Source organism: Mirounga angustirostris, unplaced genomic scaffold, assembly GCF_029215605.1.
Source record: "Mirounga angustirostris isolate CCGP_5_RB_7025 unplaced genomic scaffold, mMirAng1.0.hap1 SCAF_4, whole genome shotgun sequence".
Taxonomy (NCBI): domain Eukaryota; kingdom Metazoa; phylum Chordata; class Mammalia; order Carnivora; family Phocidae; genus Mirounga; species Mirounga angustirostris.
Window position 1 is genome coordinate 135,926,331 of NW_026991712.1, and position 20,535 is coordinate 135,946,865.

Sequence of the window (20,535 nt, forward strand, 5' to 3'; positions counted from 1 at the left end):
AACTGAGATGTGAAGTAGAAAACTTAGAAAAGGGTCAGAGGGAAAAAAAAAAAAAAAGATTAGAGCTTTTATAAATAGCCCCAGTCTGTTATAGGAAGCTGGGTTTATGTAGAGTAAAAGAAAGGAAGGAAGAAGCAATTTTAAACATGTGGAAGGATTGATATAAGATCCATAATCAGTAAGTTGTCTTCTTTTCCACATAGATTATTAGAAGCAGGAAAGGATTTAGATTAGACTTTAAACAAAACAAAACAACAAAACTCTTCACAGAATTGTAGAAAAGATTACCTTAGAGAGTTTTTTGGAGCTTCTTCTATCCACTGTTTAGAAATGTCTAGATAATCCAAGCATCTGAAACAGATACTGGAAGATAGGAACATTGCTAGCTAATTTGTTTGGAGTCCATTATTTGTTTCTTAAAGAAGGTGATCTATGATGAGATCATACAAATCCTGCTGAAAGATTAGCAAAATATGATACTTATTGGAGAAGGCCATGCTGTATTTCTTAAAATTATTGCACTCTGAGGATGCACCAAAGTAAAGGAAATGACTAATTGACCTTTGGTTCTCATCTATACTAGAAGTTAGGGGTAGAGGAGTAACTGAATGTAGACTAACTCTTCTTACATTTCCCCTGTCACCAGACAATCCACCATTCAGCCATCATTATGCTCTTTTATGGCCTGCAAAACCAGGTTTAAAATGTAATACAGTTTTTTTATTTAGTGGCCAGAACGCATTTATCAGAGTCCATATGGAGTGACTGCTGTGGATTTCTCAATTGGAGCACCTAATCTGTTAGCAGTTGGCTATCACAATGGCACCATTGCCATTTATAATGTGCAGAGCAACAGTAATGTTCCGGTTCTGGATAGTAGGTGAGAATCCAGGAATTAGGTAAACATGTAATATGTGCTTTTTTAGGGAAAAGTAAAAATTTAATGTTTTTTATTTTTGAGTGAATGTTTATGTTGTTATTGAGAGTGATACCATTATTTTTTCAGACATTTAATAATTCCTCATATTCTCTCTCTAGCTGGAATGTTCTTATTCTAAAATCTGCATGTTCTCTGTCTGCCTCACCAACCTTCCTTGACAGTTTATGTTTATTCTTTTAAAAAAAATTTTTAAATTTCCCCAGCTTTATTAAGGTATAATTGACAAATAAAAATTGTATACATTTAGGTCATACAATGTGATTTTTTTAAGGGGTACAATGTAATTATTTAATATATGTATACATTGTGGAATGTTTACTACAATCAAATTGATTAATACATCTGTCACCTCACATAGTTACCTTTTTGTGTATGTGGTGAGAACAGTTAAGATCTACTCTCTTAGCAAATTTCAAGTATATAGTACAGTATTATTAACTATGATCATCATACTGTATATTATATCTCTAGAACTTATTCATCTTGTAACTGAAAGTTTGTACCCTTTATTACTTTGGTGTCACCCCTTCCACATAACCTTCCCATTCCATTCTTTTGGGCATTTGTATTAGTTATCATAGCAGTTATCATACTGTATATATATTGTTTACATATATATCTTCCTGAAGAGCTGTAAGCAATTTGAAGTCAAGGATTAAGTCTTACTTTTGTATCCTTGGCCTGTCACATAATATCAGGCATGTAGTAGGATTATAGTAAGTATTTGATTAAAAATAAATGAATGAATGAATAAGTGTATTGAGAAAATAAAAAAGTGAAAAGTGAAAAATATTGAATATGTTAGGTTTTTGTAATAGATCAGATACCACTGGGGCAAAAATGAAGTAGTATATTTATATTAGTGTTTGAATAAACTTAGCTAGAGCTGAAAATAGGTATAAAGCAGGGTCCTTAAGCTTAACTTTGAAATTATTTGCATGGTTTTATAAACATGGGCCTTTGTGCTTGTTTCTGGGAAGATGATCTATAACTTTTACCAAATAATCAAAGCTATATGATTTTTAAAAGATTCAGAACTATTGCTTTGGAAGATTTGCATAAAAAAATCAAGAGAGTCAGTACTATGAACAGAGCAACCCATTATTCTGATAGGAAAGCAGTCAGTAATCTGAGAAGCAATTTTAATTCTTCAGAAAAATGTTAAATCTGGCCATATAGAGAACCAAGCCAATGGGCAAACCTGAAACACAGAAAGAAAGGTGAGGTAATTGTTTATTTAAATAAGACTTAAATAATTTATTCATTTAAGCTATGAAAAAAATCCTTATACAGGTAAAGATACTTATACTCAATGTGTCCAAAATAAATTTACATAACTTATCTAGGAAAAAGTAAATGAATAGAGTAAGGAAAATATATTCTGAAAAGAAAGAAAATATTTTCTTTTGTATTTCTGTTATGGCAGTTAATATAATTAAAGGCAGTAAAATTTTCCTTTTATAAGAAATGAGAAAAACAAAAAATACTACATGACAAAATGATTATTTTTCCCATTTTTTGAAATACTTAAAGTAAAAGTCCAACTTTGAATAATAAAGGCATCATTCTATAAGTAGGTCACAGTGCTCCAGGGAGCTGTCCTTATGACTGAGACTCATGTCCTTTTAAAAATTATGATGATGATTCTATGTTTAGTGCTTTTCCCCATTTTAGTGAATCACCTCAAAAACATTTGGGACCTGTATGGCAACTACAATGGATAGAACAAGATCGAGGGACAACAGGTGATGACAAAAGAGAAATACTCGTTTCTATATCAGCAGATGGAAGAATCTCCAAATGGGTTATACGGAAAGGACTAGACTGTCATGGTAAAAAGAATGTATACATACATATGTATTTATCAATCAATTATCTTTCTCTTGTTATGTGTTGCCTTAAAATTTCTAGTGAGCCATGTGCAAGAGGTGGCCAATTTTAGTTTAGCTACATAAGAAAAAATACTGGGCTTTGTCATTGTTTTTCTAAGCATCTTGTTCTGGTATTTGCTAATTTTAACCAAATCACATGCAAAAGATGGCAGAAATCATACTATTCTTTGTAGAAGGGACACACATTATATATACAATACTTTTAAATGTGGTAAATAAGATACATGTTTTTTTCTTTAAATAAAGATTTGATGCGTTTGAGGCGAACTACTGCTAGCAGCAGCAAAAAGGGAGGGGAAAAGGAAAAAAAAGGTGAAGCTCTGATATCTCGACAGGCTCCTGGAATGTGTTTTGCTTTTCATCCTAAGGTAAAGTATCTCAATCCATTATTTACTATTGCATATAACACCTTCCAGTAATTGAAGTGTATTAAGATATAAAGCAAGGCAAAGTTTTAGCATGTTAATAAATATTGTGCCTTGTAAGTAAGAATAGAACAAATGTAGACATAGCTGCCAAACTAAGGTAGAGTGGCCCCTTCTAGTTGGCTGTACCATGTCTTTATCTGCTTTCTAGAGGAAAGGTCTCTATTTCTGAGGAACTGTGGAAGGATTCTCTTTACAACTTCATGTTTAACTTGAATGCCCCTCCTTGCTCCTCTTGGGTGTTCTGCTACTTTATCATATTGATAGAAACCGAATCTACTACACAGTCCTCTATGTCAGTGTGAGTGGTAACTCTCATGATTCTGAGGATCAGGAAGACCAGTTAAGTTCATGTTTATCAAGACCAGAATCAAATCAAAGCACAGTTAGTGAAGTTCTACTTTTTCTCATTCTTTTTATCTGGAAGTTCTTTGGAGTCAGTAAATTCAGCAACTATGACAGACATCTAAGGAAACATATCCTATGTGTTTTCTGTTATATGTAATATGATCATCTTTTTAGTGACACCATCATCCACCTAACTTTGCAAACCAAAACTTGAGCTCCTACTCTATTCTACCCTATCAATCATCCAAATGATACTTAAGTCTTATTGTCCTACTCCTTTCAGTCCAAGCCTACTCACTGCTAATGTAGTTCAAGCCTTTATTAAGTTTCACTTTTACCATTGTAGTTGTATTCTTAACTGCTTTCATTCTCAAATTCTTGTAATTCACATTTCACCTTGACTCTAGAACAGTGGTTCTCAATGTTGGCAGGGAGGGGCATTTCTCATCACGAGGGTACATTTCACAATGTCTTGAGATATTTTTGGTTGTTTCAGCTCTAAGAGGTGGGACATGCAGAGGCCAGGGATGCTGTTAAACATCCTACAATGCGCAAGACAAGTACTGTGTTCCTCTGCACAGAAGAAGGAGAAGGAAAAAAGGAAGGGGAAGGGGAAGGGGAAGGAGAAGAGGAAGGAGAAAGACAAGGGGAAGGAAAAAAGAAGGAGAAGGGAAAGAAGAAGGAGGAGGAGAAGGATAACGATAATAATTTTATTATATTTATTATTATTATTATTATTATTATTATTATTATTATCTGACCCAAAATATCAATGGTGTTGGATTGAGAAATCCTTTTCTGGTGTCTGGTGTCCTAGAAATGTCCTTGGCATAAAGAATTTGAGATAATCATGTAGTTTGTAAATAGTTTTACTTCTTCCTTTCCTATCTGGTTACCTTTTATTTCTTTTTCTTTCCTGATTATAGTGGCTTGAACTTCCAGCACAATGACGAATAGAAGTGGTGAAAACAAACATCCCCCTCTTGTTTCTGATCTTAGGGAGAAAGTATTCAGTCCCTTTACTATTAAGTATGATGTAAGCTGTGGTTTTTTTGTAGATGCAGTCACATTGAGGAGATCCCATTACATTACCATTTGTTGAGACTTTTATCAGGGATGGATGTTAGGTTTTTGTCAAATACTTTTTCTACATCTATGGAGATGATTATATAGTTTTTCTTTCTAAGTTTGTTAACATGATGAATTACATTAATTTTTAAATTTTTGTTTCTGAAATAAATCCCATTTGATCATGATTTATACTTTTAATCTACTGTTGGATTTGATATGCTAAAATTTTGTTTAAGATTTTTCATCTTTGGGGCGCCTGGGTGGCTCAGTTGGTTGAGCGACTGCCTTCGGCTCAGGTCATGATCCTGGAGTCCCTGGATAGAGTCCCGCATTGGGCTCCCTGCTCGGCGGGGAGTCTGCTTCTCCCTCTGACCCTCCCCCATCTCATATACTCGCTCTCTCTCATTCTCTCTCTCTCAAATAAATAAATAAAATCTTTAAAAAAAAAAGATTTTTCATCTTTGTTTGTAAGGGATATTCATCCATAGTTTTCTCTTCTGGTAATGTCTTTGTCTGGTTTTGGTGTTGGGATAATCCTGTAGAATTAGTCGAAAAGTATTCCCTTTTTACTTTTTTGAAAGAATTTGCATACAATTAGCATTATTTATTCATTACATGTTTGATGGAATTAATAAACCATCTGGGCCTGGAGTTTTCTTTTGGGAAGATTTTTAACTTTCAACTAGAAATTCAAATTTTAAATAGATATAGGGTTATTATTATATTATTATCTATTTCTTCTTGAGTGAACTTTGGTAATTTGTATCTTTCAAGGAATTTATTTCATCTAAGTTATTAAATTTAGTGGCATAGTAATATTTCCTTAGTATCCTTTAAGAGTTATAAAATATGTAGTGATATCACCTCTTTAATTCCTACTACTAGTAATTTGTGTCTTCTCTCTTCTTTCTCTTTTTTTTAGTCTGGCTAGAAATTTATCAATGTTATTGATCTCAAAGAACCAGCTTTTGATTTCTCTGTATTTCACTATTGTTCTTCTGTTTTCTATATAATTGATTTCTAATTTGATCTTTTATTTTCTTCTACTTTGGTTTTATTTGCTCTTCTTTTTCTGGCTTCTTAAAGTGGAAGCTGGGATCATTGATTTGTGACTTTTCTTCTTTTATGATAGACGCATTTGTGCTATAATTTTTCTCTAAATACTGCTTTGGCAGCATCCCACAAACTCTAATATGTTGTATTTTCATTTTTATTCTATTTGGAATACTTTCTAATTTCTCCTTTGATTTCTTTTTTGATGGGTGGATTATTGAGAAGCATACTATTTAGTTTTTAAATATTTGGTACTTTGCCAAGGATCTTTCTGTTACCGATTTCTAATTCAATAACATCATGATCAGAGAATGAACTGTTTATACTGAATCCTTTTGAATTTATTGAGATTTGTTTTAAAGCCCAGAAAGTGATATTTACATGTAAATTTCACTGTGCACTTCAGAAAAATATATATTCTGCTGCTGTTGGGTGGAATGTTCTATGAATGACAATCATGTTAGAGTGGTTGAAAGTGTTGTTCGAGTTGACTATATCCTTGCTGATTTTCTTCTGTCAGTTATTAAGAGAGAGGTACTGAAGTCTCTGGCCATAACTGGGGATTTGTCTATTTTTTCCTTGTAATTCTATCAGTTTTTATCTTGATGCTTTGTTTTAGATATATAAATGTGTAGGATTGTTATGTTCTCTTGATTAATCAACTCTCTTATCATTGTAAAGTGGCTTTGTTTATAACTGGTAATATTATTTACTCTGAAATCAACTTAATCTGATATTAATGCAGGCACCCAGCATTCTTTCAACTAGTGTTAGCATGCTTTTATTAAATTAAGTTTTTATGTAAATTCTTGTTAATGTACAGTGTGATACTAGTTTCAGATATAGAATTTAGTGATTCAGCACTTACATACAACACCTGGTGTTCATCACAACTAGTGCCTTCCTTAATACCCATCATCTATTTAACTCATCCCCCTACCCTTCTCCCCTCTGGTAACTATCAGTTTGTTCCCTATAGTTAAGAGTCTATTTCTTGGTCTTCCTCTCATTCCCCGCCAACCCCCCTCCGCCATGTTTGTTTGTTTTGTTTCCTAAATCATTTTCCATCCTTTTACATTTAACCTACATATGTCTCTATATTTAAAGTACATTTCTTATTGGTCACATATAGTTGGGTCTTGCTTTTTTATCTAATCTTACAATGTCTGCCTTTTAATTGTGATGTTTAGACCATTTACATTTAGTTTGATTTTGATATGGTTTGGTTTGAGTCTATCATTTTGCTTCACTACTTTATTGGTGGTGGTGGAGGATGGTGGTATAATATGTCTGGCTTCCTTGGCTGGAGGTAGGACTCTGAAGGGCTATCTCAACTCCAGAACTTCTTGGAGGTTGGGCTGAGCCCTCTGTTGCAACTGCATCATAGTTCAACTTAAATCTCTGCCCATTTCTGTTCCTTTCAAAGAGATTGTTGCTAAGAGAACTCCCTAATAAATCTCTTGAACGGAAATCTCAGATTTTAATAGACTGACAAAAACAACTCTAGACAGTGACCTTGATCTCTAGAGAAAGATAACCTACTTATAAATGGTGTTGGAATAATCATTATCCATATAACAATGGAATTAGACACCTACCCCATCATACACAAAAAACTTCTAGAAGAAGATGTAGGAAAACATTTCTATTACCTCAAAATAGGAAAAATTTCTTAAACAAAGCACAAAAAAATACTAATATATAAAAAAGTTATAAGACCAGCTACATTAAAAGGAGAACTTCTGTTTATCAAAAGACACCAAAGAGGGGTGCCTGGGTAGCTCAGTCATTAAGCATCTGCCTTGGACTCAGGTCATGATGCCAGGGTCCTGAGATTGAGCCCCACATTGGGCTCCCTGCTCAGCGGGGAGCCTGCTTCTCCCTCTCCCACTCCCCCTGCTTGTGTTCCCACTCTCTCTATCTCTCTGTCTCTCTGTCAAATACTAAGAAAGTAAAAAGGTAAACCATACACTTGGAGAAGATATTTGCAACATTTATAATAGACAAGCATATGTAATACAATATATAATATAGATATATAAATATAATATATAATTATATATAGAATATATAAAGAACTTCCTTAGAAATGAATATAAAAAATATGAGTAACATAGTTAAGAGACATGAACAGAAGAGGAACTACAAATGGCCAGTAAACATAAAAATGTGCTCAACCTTGTTAATATTCATAAACATGGGACCTAAAATCATTAGGTATAATTTTATACCTCATACAATGGCAAAATTTAAGATTTCTAATGTAACCCAACTGTTGATGAGAATGTGGATCAAAGGAAACTTCTTTTTTTTTTTTTAAGATTTTTATTTATTTATTTGAGAGAGAGAGGATGATAGAGAGCATGAGAGGGAGGAGGGTCAGAGGGAGAAGCAGACTCCCTGCTGAGCAGGGAGCCTGATATGGGACTTGATCCTGGGACTCCAGGATCATGACCTGAACCGAAGGCAGTTGCTTAATCAACTGAGCCATCCAGGCACCCTCAAAGGGAACTTCTATATACTGCTGAATATAAATTGGTAATACCAGTTTGGGGAAAAATATACTTTATTGTGTTATTTAAAACTACTTATATTCCAACAAACCATGAGAGACGATGGACTCTGAAAAACAAACTGAGGGTTCTAGAGGGGAGGGGGGTGGGAGGATGGGTTAGCCTGGTGATGGGTATTAAAGAAGGCACGTTCTGCATGGAGTACTGGGTGTTATGCACAAACAATGAATCATGGAACACTACATCTAAAACTAATGATGTAATGTATGGTGATTAACATAACAATAAAAAATTTAAAAAAATAATAAAACTACTTATATTCCATGATCTAGTAGTTGCATTCTTAAGTACTGGTACATGCTAGAGCAGTGTGTCTCAAATTTTAATGTGCATACAAATTACTTGGGAATCTTGTTAAAATGCAGATTCTGATTCGGTAGGTCTGGGGTAGGGCCTGAGATTTTGCATCTCTAAAATGCTCCCAGGTGATACTGACTTTACATAGCCAGGACATAGAGCCTGACTTTCAGAACTTTTGACTATGACTTCAGTGTAGGAAATACACTTAAAATCTCTATTTAGTGCATACATTCAGTGTTAAAAATCCATTTATTTCAATCTTTCATTCCAAGCCAGAGTCATTTCTTCAGCATTATATACATAAACAATTACTGTTAAGTCATCTGTCTTCTCTTTGACTAGTTCTAATGAAAAGAACATTTACTATTTCCCTGGATTCCATTATTAGTTCCATTATTAGGTAACTTTAAATATTGGAAATTTTCTTCCTCATTTAAAGCCAGTGTTTGTCCATTTAATTTCTAGATAGGATCTAAGTTCTTCCATCTATTCCAGCAAAGAACAAACCTGTATTTTCTTTGCATAGTAGTCCTTCAGGTAGTTTAATTATTATAAAATCATGATAGAAAGCAAAAGACAACAGACAACCATGATCAAGATAGTATTTCTAGTTTGGGTTCTAGAATTGATTTTAATAGATCTTGAGGGATCTCATTTTCTATTTAGCATATTTACTAATGTATCACAAGCTAATACATTTTAATTTTTTGTGTTGTAGGATACAAATATCTATTTGGCTGGCACTGAAGAAGGTCATATTCACAAATGCTCTTGTTCGTATAATGAACAATACCTTGATACCTACAGAGGACATAAGGTTAGTTTAATTATAGTAGGTATGGAAAATTTATCTTTTAATATTTCTGAAAAAAATAGTATTATACACAGTACTTTTAACATGCAATAGATTTACAACTTCAGAGTTAACATTACCAACTTGAATTAAGTGCTTTCTTGTATGGAAACATCAATAACATGTGGGGCATCTTATTTGGCTTCTAGATAGTCTTTTTCTTTTTTTTTTTGAGAGAGAGAGAGAGAATGCATATATGTGATCTGGGGGGTGGGGAGGGGCAGACGAAGAGGGAGTGAGAGAATCTTAAGCAGGCTCCATGCTCAGCATGGAGCCCCACACAGGCCTCAATCTCATGACCCTGAGATCATGACCTGAGCTGAAGTCAGGAGTCGGATATTTAATTGACTGAGCCACTAGGCACCCCTGGCTTTTAGATATTCTTGATCTCTTCTTGCAAGTTGTGGAAGTTACAATTTTCATTTGGTTCTAAAAGACTTTGCTTATGACAACATGCTGATCCCAAAGTAAAAATGTGTCTGGCATATACTTATTTTCTGTATCCTTTGTGATTGTTCCATCTATGTTTTCTTCATTTTCTCCCTCATTTAAAAAAAATAATCCTTATACTCTTAAAGTAAATAAGTATAGTATGTATTAATATTTAGTTAGTATTATAACAGCTCTATTTTTATGTTTCCATATGGCATAATTTAGGGAAGATTCTATCTATGACGTTACTCTCAGCTAAAATAATACACAATAATGCATGGTGCATAAATCTTCTAGAAAGCTTAGCATTTTAATTTGTTGGTCAGGTTTAAAATATAAGATGTTCAATATTATTTATCTATGTATTTTAATTTATTTTTCTAATTCTAGGGCCCAGTGTATAAAATAGCATGGAATCCATTTTGTCATGATGTATTCTTAAGCTGTTCTGCAGATTGGAGTGTTATTATATGGCAACAGGAGAACACCACACCATTTTTGAGCTTTTATCCAACCACTTATGTTGTTTACGATGTTGCCTGGTCTCCAAAATCCTCCTATATATTTGCAGCTGCAAATGAGAGCAGAGTGGAGATTTGGGACCTTCATGTCAGCACGTAAGTGTTAATGTTTTTCTTGGTGATACTTCTCATAAAAGCAGTTTAAACTAAATGATACCTGATAGATTTGGTATTGGTTAGAGGGAATTGTAGTTACTTTAAAACAAGTAATAGTTTACACTGTGAGAGTCCTCTACGAGTAAAAGATATATGCCAGGATGCTATATTCATTTTAGCTACTTAGACCATATGTGTTTTTAAAAATATTTAAATGAAAGTAGGTCATCTTATCCATCTCAAACTTTTACAGGCTGATATGAGTTATGATAGCTACCTTGAATTTTCATTGCCTACTTTATAGAGGAATGGAGAGAGGAACTTGTTTGTTTTTAACTGAAGATTTTCTGCAATAAGATAAAGGGAACAAAATAATTATTTTTTACAATATTTACGTATTCTCTTACCTTGTTTTAAAACATATTCAAAAGGCCATGCATTTATTTTTATTTTTTTTAAGATATATTTATTTATTTATTGAGAGAGAGAGAGAGTGAGAGAGAGAGAGCACAAGCAGTGTGAAGGGCAGAGGGAGAACCAGACTCTCTGCTGAGCAGGGAACCTCCATGCAGGCCTGATCCAGAGACTCCGGATTGTGACCTGAGCCGAAGGCAGATGCTTAACCAACTGAGCCACCCAGGCACCCAGGGCCATGCATTTAATTAAAATTTTTAATTTAAAGTGTTACACCAAAGTTATTAGAGTGTCCTCTAGACTCATCTTTCATTTTAAAATGGAAATTTGTATAGTACAGGAATAAAGTGTTGAATGATTTTACTCCTTCAGTTGGAAAATACTGTAGATTTTTATGCTAGTTATTAGCAGAAGAATCAGGGAAATACATTCTTGCTTAAAATAAATGACAGAAAATTCAATGGGTTTATTTTTAATGGCATTTTTTCCCTAGAAGTTAATAATTTGGTAACTTTAAAATTTTGTCATGGCTTATACTATAAAACAGTTTGAACCCCAAACCAAGGATTATATCACAAAGCAAGTTATGTTTGAGTATGAGATGACTAATGTATAAAATGATTACTTAACTCATCCCACTTCTGATTTTAATTTTCTTGGTAGAACTGTGGTTCTCAGGACATTTCTTCAGAAGTATGCAAGTCACTGCTTCTGTTGTTTTATGGGGCATCAGTAGATTGCTTTGGACGATGGGGAATAGAAAAAGTTCTTGTTCAAAGTATTCTTTTACGTTCCAGAGGTTCATTTGGATCAAAATATCCTTCTATTAAAAGGTATTACTACTAAGGAAGTTGTATTAGTCAGGGTTCTCCAGAGACACAGAAGCAATAAGAAGAGAGAAAGAGATTTATTTTAAGGAATTGGCTCACATGACTCTGAGGCCTGGCAAGTGCCAAGTCTGCGCTACAGGCTGGCCGGCTAGAATTTCCATCAGAGTCCATGCTGCAGTCAGGAGTCTGAAGCAGACTGGAGGCAGTTTTATTCCACTTCAGGGACCTCAGTCTTTTCTCTTAAGGTCTTCATCAAATTGAATAAGGTCTGCCAACATTATGGAGGATAAGGGTAAGCTGCTTTATTCAAATTCTACTGCCCTAAATGTTAATTCATCTAAACAAAGCACCCGCACAGCAAAGTGTAGAGGGGTGTTGTCCAAACAACTGAGTACCATAGCCTAGCCAAGTTAATACATAAAGTTAACCAGCACAGGAGCTTAAACTTATGAGTGCACATCTTAATTGTGAACTTCCTGAATTTATTTATTTGAAATTAGTTCACTGAGGAAATGAAAGTTTGATTGATTAAGGAGTTGAGAAGCCATTATTTTGATTTTGGAAACTTAAGAAGCTTATTTTGTTTTGTTTTTGCCACATGAAATCACAGAAAATATCTGAATTTTCTTAATCTGTATACAAAAAGAATGTAATAACAACAACTGAATTTACAAAGAAAGTGTTTTATTACAGTTTGGATCCTCTCATTGTGAATGTTGCTAACCCTGGAATCAAGTTCACAACTGTTCTCTTTGCCAAACAAACAGATTGCCTTCTAGTGGGTGACAGTGATGGACAGGTTGCTGTGTATGAGCTAAGAAATATGCCCTCTGCTTTGGATTCTGGCCGGGTAAGACTCAAAAGTCAAAAGTTTATGTTATTCTATGTAATTTTATGCAATTTTGTGTCATACAAGGAATTTACATTTCTTAAATATCTTAAGTGTAGTGCAAAAGGAAGACCGTAAGTCTCAAGAGTTGCTTCCTACTAAGCAGGGTGTCTACTAGGCTTATTTTCTTCGAGCCTCGTGTTTTTTCTCTGTAAAGTGAAAACAACAATGTTGTAGCATAATAACTATAAGTGTTACATGAGATAACTTTAAGTTGTGCCTAGTATATAGCTGAAGAAGTTTACTGCAAATATTCAAAGACTTTTACAAGAAATGATAATATTTTAGATATTATCCAATGTTCCCGAAATAGGCATTTGTTTTTTTTGTTTCTGTAGTGTTATCCTGTTCCCTTACGCTGATCTTCAAATATGAAAACTTTGTTGTAAAACTTTGACAAGCCATCAGTATCACTAGATGCCCATTATTTTTATTGGGCTTTTCAACTTTTCGGTTTTTAAATTTTTTATTTTATCTTTTATCTTTTAAAGATTTATTTATTTATTTGAGAGAGAGAGAACATAGCCTCTTTGCAGAGCAATTCAATAAAAGTGAAAATTCAAATACCATACAATGTCTTGCACATATGTATTAGGAGACACGTATAGGGTGCCTGGGTGGCTCAGTTGGTTAAGCGACTGCCTTCGGCTCAGGTCATGATCCTGGAGTCCCAGGATCGAGTCCCACGTGGGGCTCCCTGCTCAGTGGGGAGTCTGCTTCTCCCTCTGACCCTCCCCCCTCTCATGCTCTCTCTATCTCATTCTCTCTCTCAAGTAAATAAATAAAAAATCTTAAAAAAAAAAAAAAGGAGACATGTATAAGTTAGTAATGTGAGGTTTTTTTTTCCTTTCTTTTTTCCTTTGTCTTTAATATTTCTTTTGTACATGGAGATGATTACTCAGTCTACTTTTGCTTAAAATGTTCACATTCAAATATTTTATAAAATTTTTAAAATCTTAGTTCATCTTAAGCTCTTACATTTAGATAATATATTTTATTATTCTGTTTATAAGTCCAACAAATTTTAATACATACTTTTAATAAGCTTTTGCAACAATTAAGTTCCTTTAAATCCTTTAAGTTTAATTTATAAATTTAATATAGATTTTTAAGTACTTCAATTGTCTTATGGGCAAGCAAATCTGATACTTAAGGAATTCTTGTTAATTTAATAAATTTTAAATGTTGAATATGCAACCATGTTCATCAAGGATATTGGTCTGTAATTCTCCTTTTTTTTTTTTAAAGATTTTATTTATTTGAGAGAGAGAATGAGAGAGAGAGAACATGAGAGGGGGGAGGGTCAGAGGGAGGAGCAGACTCCCCGCTGAGCAGGGAGCCTGATGCGGGACTCGATCCCGGGACTCCAGGATCATGACCTGAGCCGAAGGCAGTTGCTTAACCAACTGAGCCACCCAGGCGCCCCTGTAATTCTCCTTTTTGATGGGGTCTTTGTCTGGTTTTGGGATCAAGGTAATGGTGGCTTCATAATACGAGTTTGGAAGTTTTCTGGGTAATAGACATTGGGGAGGGTATGTGCTATGGTGAGCGTTGTGAATTGTTTAAGACTGTTGAATCACAGACCTGTACCTCTGAAACAAATAATACATTATATGTTAAAAAGAAGAAGAAGATAGCAGGAAGGAAAAAATGAAGGGGGGGGAAATCGGAGGGGGAGACAAACCATGAGAGGCTATGGACTCTGAAAAACAAACTGAGGGTTCTAGAGGGGAGGGGGGTGGAGGGAGAGGTTAGCTTGGTGATGGGTATTAAAGAGGGCACGTACTGAATGGAGCACTCGGTGTTATACACAAACAATGAATCATGGAACACTACATCAAAAACTAATGATGTAATGTATGGTGATTAACATAACATAATAAAAAAAGATAAAAAAAATAAAGTAAGTGTTGAATATGATGAATCTTAAATTTTCTTAAATGTGCCAGTGCTTTTTACAAATTAATAATATTTCAATCTACAATCACAAGTCTAAATCAATTACCCAATTACACATTTAAATTAGAATCACAAATTTATTTGCGATACAATCTAATAATGGCAAATTCTCTTATAAATAATGAATATTTAAAATGCCAAATATATACAAGTTTCTTAATACAAAAAATATTAAAATTATCTGCTTGATTTGCTGCATATTTTCTATATACAATTATTATTCTTCTCAGGGTAAAAATAGGTTTTCCCAATTAAGAAACAAATGAAGCATTCCAAATAGTTTTGGAGAGTATTTTCTTAACTGGCTGACATGCATATTGACTGTGGACATTTTTTTTTTTTTTTAAAGATTTTATTTATTTATTTGAGACAGAGAGAATGAGAGACAGAGAGCATGAGAGGGAGGAGGGTCAGAGGGAGAAGCAGACTCCCTGCCGAGCAGGGAGCTCCATGCGGGACTTGATCCCGGGACTCCAGGATCATGACCTGAGCCGAAGGCAGTCGCTTAACCAACTGAGCCACCCAGATGCCCTTGACTGTGGACATTTAAGGAGATTTTCCTAACTACCTTAAAGTTTGTATTTAAATTCCAGTTAGTTAACATACAGTGTAATATTAGTTTCAGGTGTAGAATTTAGTGATTCAACACTTCCATACATGACCTGGTGCTCATCACAAATACATGCCTTAAATCCCATCACGCATTTAACCCATCCCATCACCCCCACCCACCTCCCCTCTAGTAACCATTGTTCTCTATAATTAAGAGTTTGTTTCTTGGATTGCCTCTCTCTCTCTTTTTTTCCCTATGCTCATTTGTTTTGTTTCTTAAATTTCACACGAGTGAAATCATATGGTATTTGTCTTTCTCTGACTGACTTATTTTGCTTAGCATAATACTCTCTAGCTCCATCCATATCATTGCAAATGGCAAGATTTCATTCTTTGTAATGCAAACTGGTGCAACTCTGGAAAATAGTATGGAGGCTCCTCAAAAAGTTAAAAATAGAAGTACCCTACGATCTGGCAATTGCACTACTAGATGTATGCCCAAAGAATACAGAAACACTAATTCAAAGGAATACATGCACCCAGAGGTTTATAGCAGCATTACCTACAATAGCCAAATTATGGAAACAGCCCTAATGTCCATCGACTGTTGGATGGATAAACATGTGTTATATATATACACATTAGAAACATCTTTTATTTTAAGCAATGTGCTCTGAGAGCAGAAGGCTAAGCTGAGAGTCTGGACATTTTTGACAAATGTGTGTGTGGGGGGGCGCCTGGGTGGCTCAGTTGGTTGGGCGACTGCCTTCGGCTCAGGTCATGATCCTGGAGTCCCGGGATCGAGTCCCGCACTGGGCTCCCTGCTCAGCGGGGAGTCTGCTCCTCCCTCTGACCCTCCCCCCTCTCATGTGCTCTCTCTCTCTCATTCTCTCTCTCAAATAAATAAAATCTTTAAAAAAAAATGTGTGTGTGTGTATATGTGTGTTGTATGTATGTTAATGATTTTAATGCTGGTAAGCAAAATTTCCTTGTAACAAATATATCCCATACATTAATAATAAATGCAGTTTCCTGATACAAATATGTTTTTCATGCTTTCGGTCATTATATTTTAAAGGTTCAGAGTTATTTTTCAGGGAGATTCAACAAAAACCTATTAATCAGATTTTGTATTACTTACAGCCAAACACAAGTTTACCTGATACAACTCTGAACTTTTCAGAGAATTATAATCAAATAGTAATTTGAAGTTTTAAAGTAATTAATGTCAAACCATTATTTCCTATCAAGGTATCTTATCAAGTAACATTGTGTCCTATAATTTCTCCATTAATTTTAACCAAATCAAAATTTTGGAAGGCTTATGTTTTCATTCTATAGGAAAAATGTACACCAAATTTATAATAAAGGCTGCCTCTGGGAAGGGAGGGATGAGGGAAGAACAGGATTAAGGATGGGTACAAAGGGAATATCCACAGGAATACTGGTTTTATAAGGGCAAAGTACCAGATAACACATGCACCAGGTGTGCGGATCAGGGTCCATTGGTGGAAACCCATTGAGGTATATCAAGGACCATGGTATAGGTATAGGACCATGACTCCCTCTTGTCTCTACATTGCCCATCATCCTCTGTGGCCTTGCACTGCTGGAGAAGAGCCTTGATCCTTGGGCTATGGATGTTTTAAGCAAAATGATTTCTGAAACTCTGGCACCTCCCTGATGTGTTCAAGGACCAGAATATTTTTGTGATATGACATAGTAGAACACTCCTGTCCTACCAACTCAGGGTTTGTGGCTAGGGGTAACATCAGCCTGATGCCTGGCATGATCAGGAGTATAGGGTCCAAGCTTTGCAGTGATAACTTGGTGATGTAGCTAGTTGTCAACAGGATTTACCACCACATTAGCATTATTGTTTGTTGAAGCACCACCTCCTCTTCTGGTGGGTTGTGGTTGGTTGCTGGGTCTAAGTCTTGCATTGAACAGAATTATAGTTTAAGTACTTGGCAGAAGCTAATTTCAATGGGGCATTGCACAAAGCAACTTTTTTTTCTGGAGGTAGCCTGTGGAGAATCACTCCTGGATACTATTTCTATTCTTCTGTTTCAGTATATAAATGTTTGCCATCTTTTTCTCTGTAGTTTGGGTATTTATGTATAGACAGTTCATTCATTCAACAGATATCTACTGAGTATGTACTATGTGACAGGGTCTGTTTTAGGTGCTAAGGATACAATAGTGAACAGATTACAGTAGTGATCTGTGTTAGTCCAAGTGAGAGACTGAACTAGAAAGAGATGGGTTTGAGAAGAAGCTTGGCAACTGATTTTGTGTCAAGACTTGAAGGATGGGGAATGTCATCCTTAGTAGAGGCTAAAAGACAGGACTGACTTATGTAATACCATCTCAGGTGTTTATAACTCTTCAGAGTTTGTAAAACACTTTTACATACATTAGTTCATTCAACTCTTATAATAATTTTTAGAAGTGGTTGTTAATATTTCTATTATACGTTCAAGGAAACTAAGATTCCCAGATATCAGTGATTTTCTTAAGATCACCTTCACTGTGTAGTAGAGAAAACTCTGGTCTTCTGCTTCCGATTCCATCTTTTCACAGTATCTTTCTTAAAAACTCATCTTCCATCTTTGGTTTCATCCTCTTACAGATTATTATTTTACCCCTTTGGTACAAAGATCATTATTATTAAATTAAACATAAAATACTGAAATTCAGATATTTAACTCTCTCTAAATCAAGCACCGTAGGTCAGGAAAGAGTTTAAGATACCATTAATATCACAAGCTATTTTACAGATGAGAAAACTGAGGTTTAGATATTAAGGCTAAACAGGAGCTGTCAAAATGATCCCTTAACAACATCCAAATGGCCAACAGACACATGAAAAAGTGCTCAACATCCCTCAGCATCAGAGAAATACAAATCAAAACCTCAATGAGATACCACCTCACACCAGTCAGAATGGCTAAAATTAACAAGTCAGGAAACAGCAGATGTTGGCGAGGATGCGGAGAAAGGGGAACCCTCTTACACTGTTGGTGGGACTACAAGCTGGTGCAGCCACCCTGGAAAACATTATGGAGGTTCCTCAAAAAGTTGAAAATAGAGCTATTGTACAAACCCAGCAATTGCACTACTGGGTATTTACCCCAAAGATACAAATGTAGTGATCTGAAGGGGCACCTGTACCCCAATGTTTATAGCAGCAGTGTCTACAATAGCCAAACTATGGAAAGAGCCTAGATGTCCATCAACAGATGAATGGATAAAGAAGATGTGGTATATATATACAATGGAATATTATGCAGCCATCAAAAACCCCCGAAATCTTGCTATTTGCAGCCATCAAAAAACCCCGACGTGGATGGAACTAGAGGGTATTATGCTAAGTGAAATAAGTCAATCATAGAAAGACAAGTATCATATGATCTCACTGATATGAGGAATTTGAGAAACAATACAGAGGATCATAGGGGAAGGGAGGAAAAAATGAAACAAGATGAAACCAGAGAGGGAGACAAACCATAAGAGACTCTTAATCTCAGGAAAACAAACTGAGGGTTGCTGGAGTGGTGGGGGGTGGGAGGGATGGGTGGCCGGGTGATGGACATTGGGGAGGGTATGTGCTATGGTGAGCGCTGTGTATTGTGTAAGACTGATGAATCACAGACCTGTACCTCTGAAACAAGTAATACATTATATGGTTAAAAAAAGAGGAAGAAGATAGTAGGAAGGGAAAAATGAAAGGGGGGAAATCGGAAGGGGAGATGAACCATGAGAGACTATGGACTCTGAGAAACAACCTGAGGGTTTTAGAGGGGAAGGGGGTGGGGGGATGGGTTAGCCCAGTGATGGGTATTAAGGAGGGCACGTATTGCATGGAGCACTGGGTGTTATACGCAAACAATGAATCTGAAACACTACATCAAATACTAATGATGTAATGTATGGTGACTAACATATCATACTAAAATAAAATTAATTCAAAAAAATGATCCCTTGGGGCGCCTGGGTGGCTCAGTCGTTAAGCGTCTGCCTTCGGCTCAGGTCATGATCCCAGGGTCCTAGGATCGAGCCCTGCATCGGGCTCCCTGCTCAGCGGGGAGCCTGCTTCTCCCTCTCCCACTCCCCCTACTTGTGTTCCCTCTCTCGCTGTGTCTCTCTCTGTCAAATAAATAAATAAAAATCTTAAAAAAAAAAAGATCCCTTAACAGAATCCTTATAAAATTGTTTATCAAACTCCATTAAAAGAGTCTTTCATAGGAAAAAGCAGGCTTATACTAGGAAGTAACTGTTACTATTTAAATTTACTTTGGTTTGTTTACTTTTTACAATCTTATTGGATGCCCTTTATATGTATCACTAATTTATAAATTTTAAATGGCATTTTAAAGGCTCCTTTACCTCTTAATTTATATTTTATTGCATTGTAATTGTTTGACTTTTTCTTTTCAGGGAGATATAATAGATACTTTGCTTGGACCCAAGTCAAACCAACAAGGATAATTCATCATTACTAATATTTTCTCTTGTTGATGTTTAAAGAAAAAGAAACAGTATTTAATGTCCAGTAATCCAATTTGTATGCAGTAAGCTGGGATTTTGATGTTAGAAAATGATATTTGATGTATAACCTCTATTTTAACTTAACAAATTTAATAAACTTTTATTTCAGAGATATGTGATTAGTTTGAGATCTAGGCTAATTATAAGAGTTCTGTTGGGATTTTCTTAATATTTTTAGTCATATTTCAAGTACATATAACTACATATGTGTACTTATGAAATATCCAAATAGGTTAGAAAATTATTATTCCATTAGAAGCAAAGCTTGGAAATTATTAGAATTACTTAGACCAAAAATCTTTACAAGATGAAGTTCCATAGACTTTTAAATCTTCTGCTTTCCAAGATCTATCTTCCAGAGTTTATGAATTATGCATGTGTTAGTGTTATGAGAATATTGGATTCTCACACCCAACTTTAAATCAGAATTTTATCCTCTTAGATTTGAGAGCTGAAGCTATGAAACTTTATTAGACTATTTGACAAGCAAAAGACGTGACAGAAAATGTTGAAATTGCGTTGTTTAGCCACCAGGCATCACACTCCCAATTCAGTGAGAAGAGTTAGTCTGGGACACATGGGAGCACCGTCCTCTGCATGCCCGAAACCTGCTCTGGGTTTTAAGCCCCGACTTGAGTGGGCCCAGAGAGAAAATAGAAAGTCCTTGCTCTATAGTTGGCATCAGGATGTTATCTTATGAAGGGTTCTAGAGCTAGCTTGTGGATACAGGAGGAGTGGGAGGTAGCAACTCCCCCAAACAGATTGCTAATAGCCTATCCCATGCTGTTTGTTAGAACAAGTCCTGCGTTTTGTTAACTGAAGCCATAGGACAGTAT

General features: G+C 35.2%; 1 protein-coding gene across 2 annotated transcripts in view; it reads left to right on the forward strand.

Moving 5' to 3' along the window:
- DNAI4 (dynein axonemal intermediate chain 4) overlaps positions 1–19,813 on the forward strand; it is an 89,366-nt gene extending 69,553 nt beyond the window's left edge. For both annotated transcript variants that reach the window (XM_045897453.3, XM_045897454.3), the window contains 7 exons: positions 729–880; positions 2,615–2,772; positions 3,079–3,200; positions 9,321–9,419; positions 10,278–10,504; positions 12,442–12,598; positions 19,589–19,813. In XM_045897453.3, coding sequence (XP_045753409.1) covers positions 729–880; positions 2,615–2,772; positions 3,079–3,200; positions 9,321–9,419; positions 10,278–10,504; positions 12,442–12,598; positions 19,589–19,639 — 966 coding nt within the window. In that variant the 3' untranslated portion in view covers positions 19,640–19,813. The remainder of the gene's footprint in view (positions 1–728; positions 881–2,614; positions 2,773–3,078; positions 3,201–9,320; positions 9,420–10,277; positions 10,505–12,441; positions 12,599–19,588) is intronic.
- Positions 19,814–20,535: the final 722 nt, after the last annotated feature.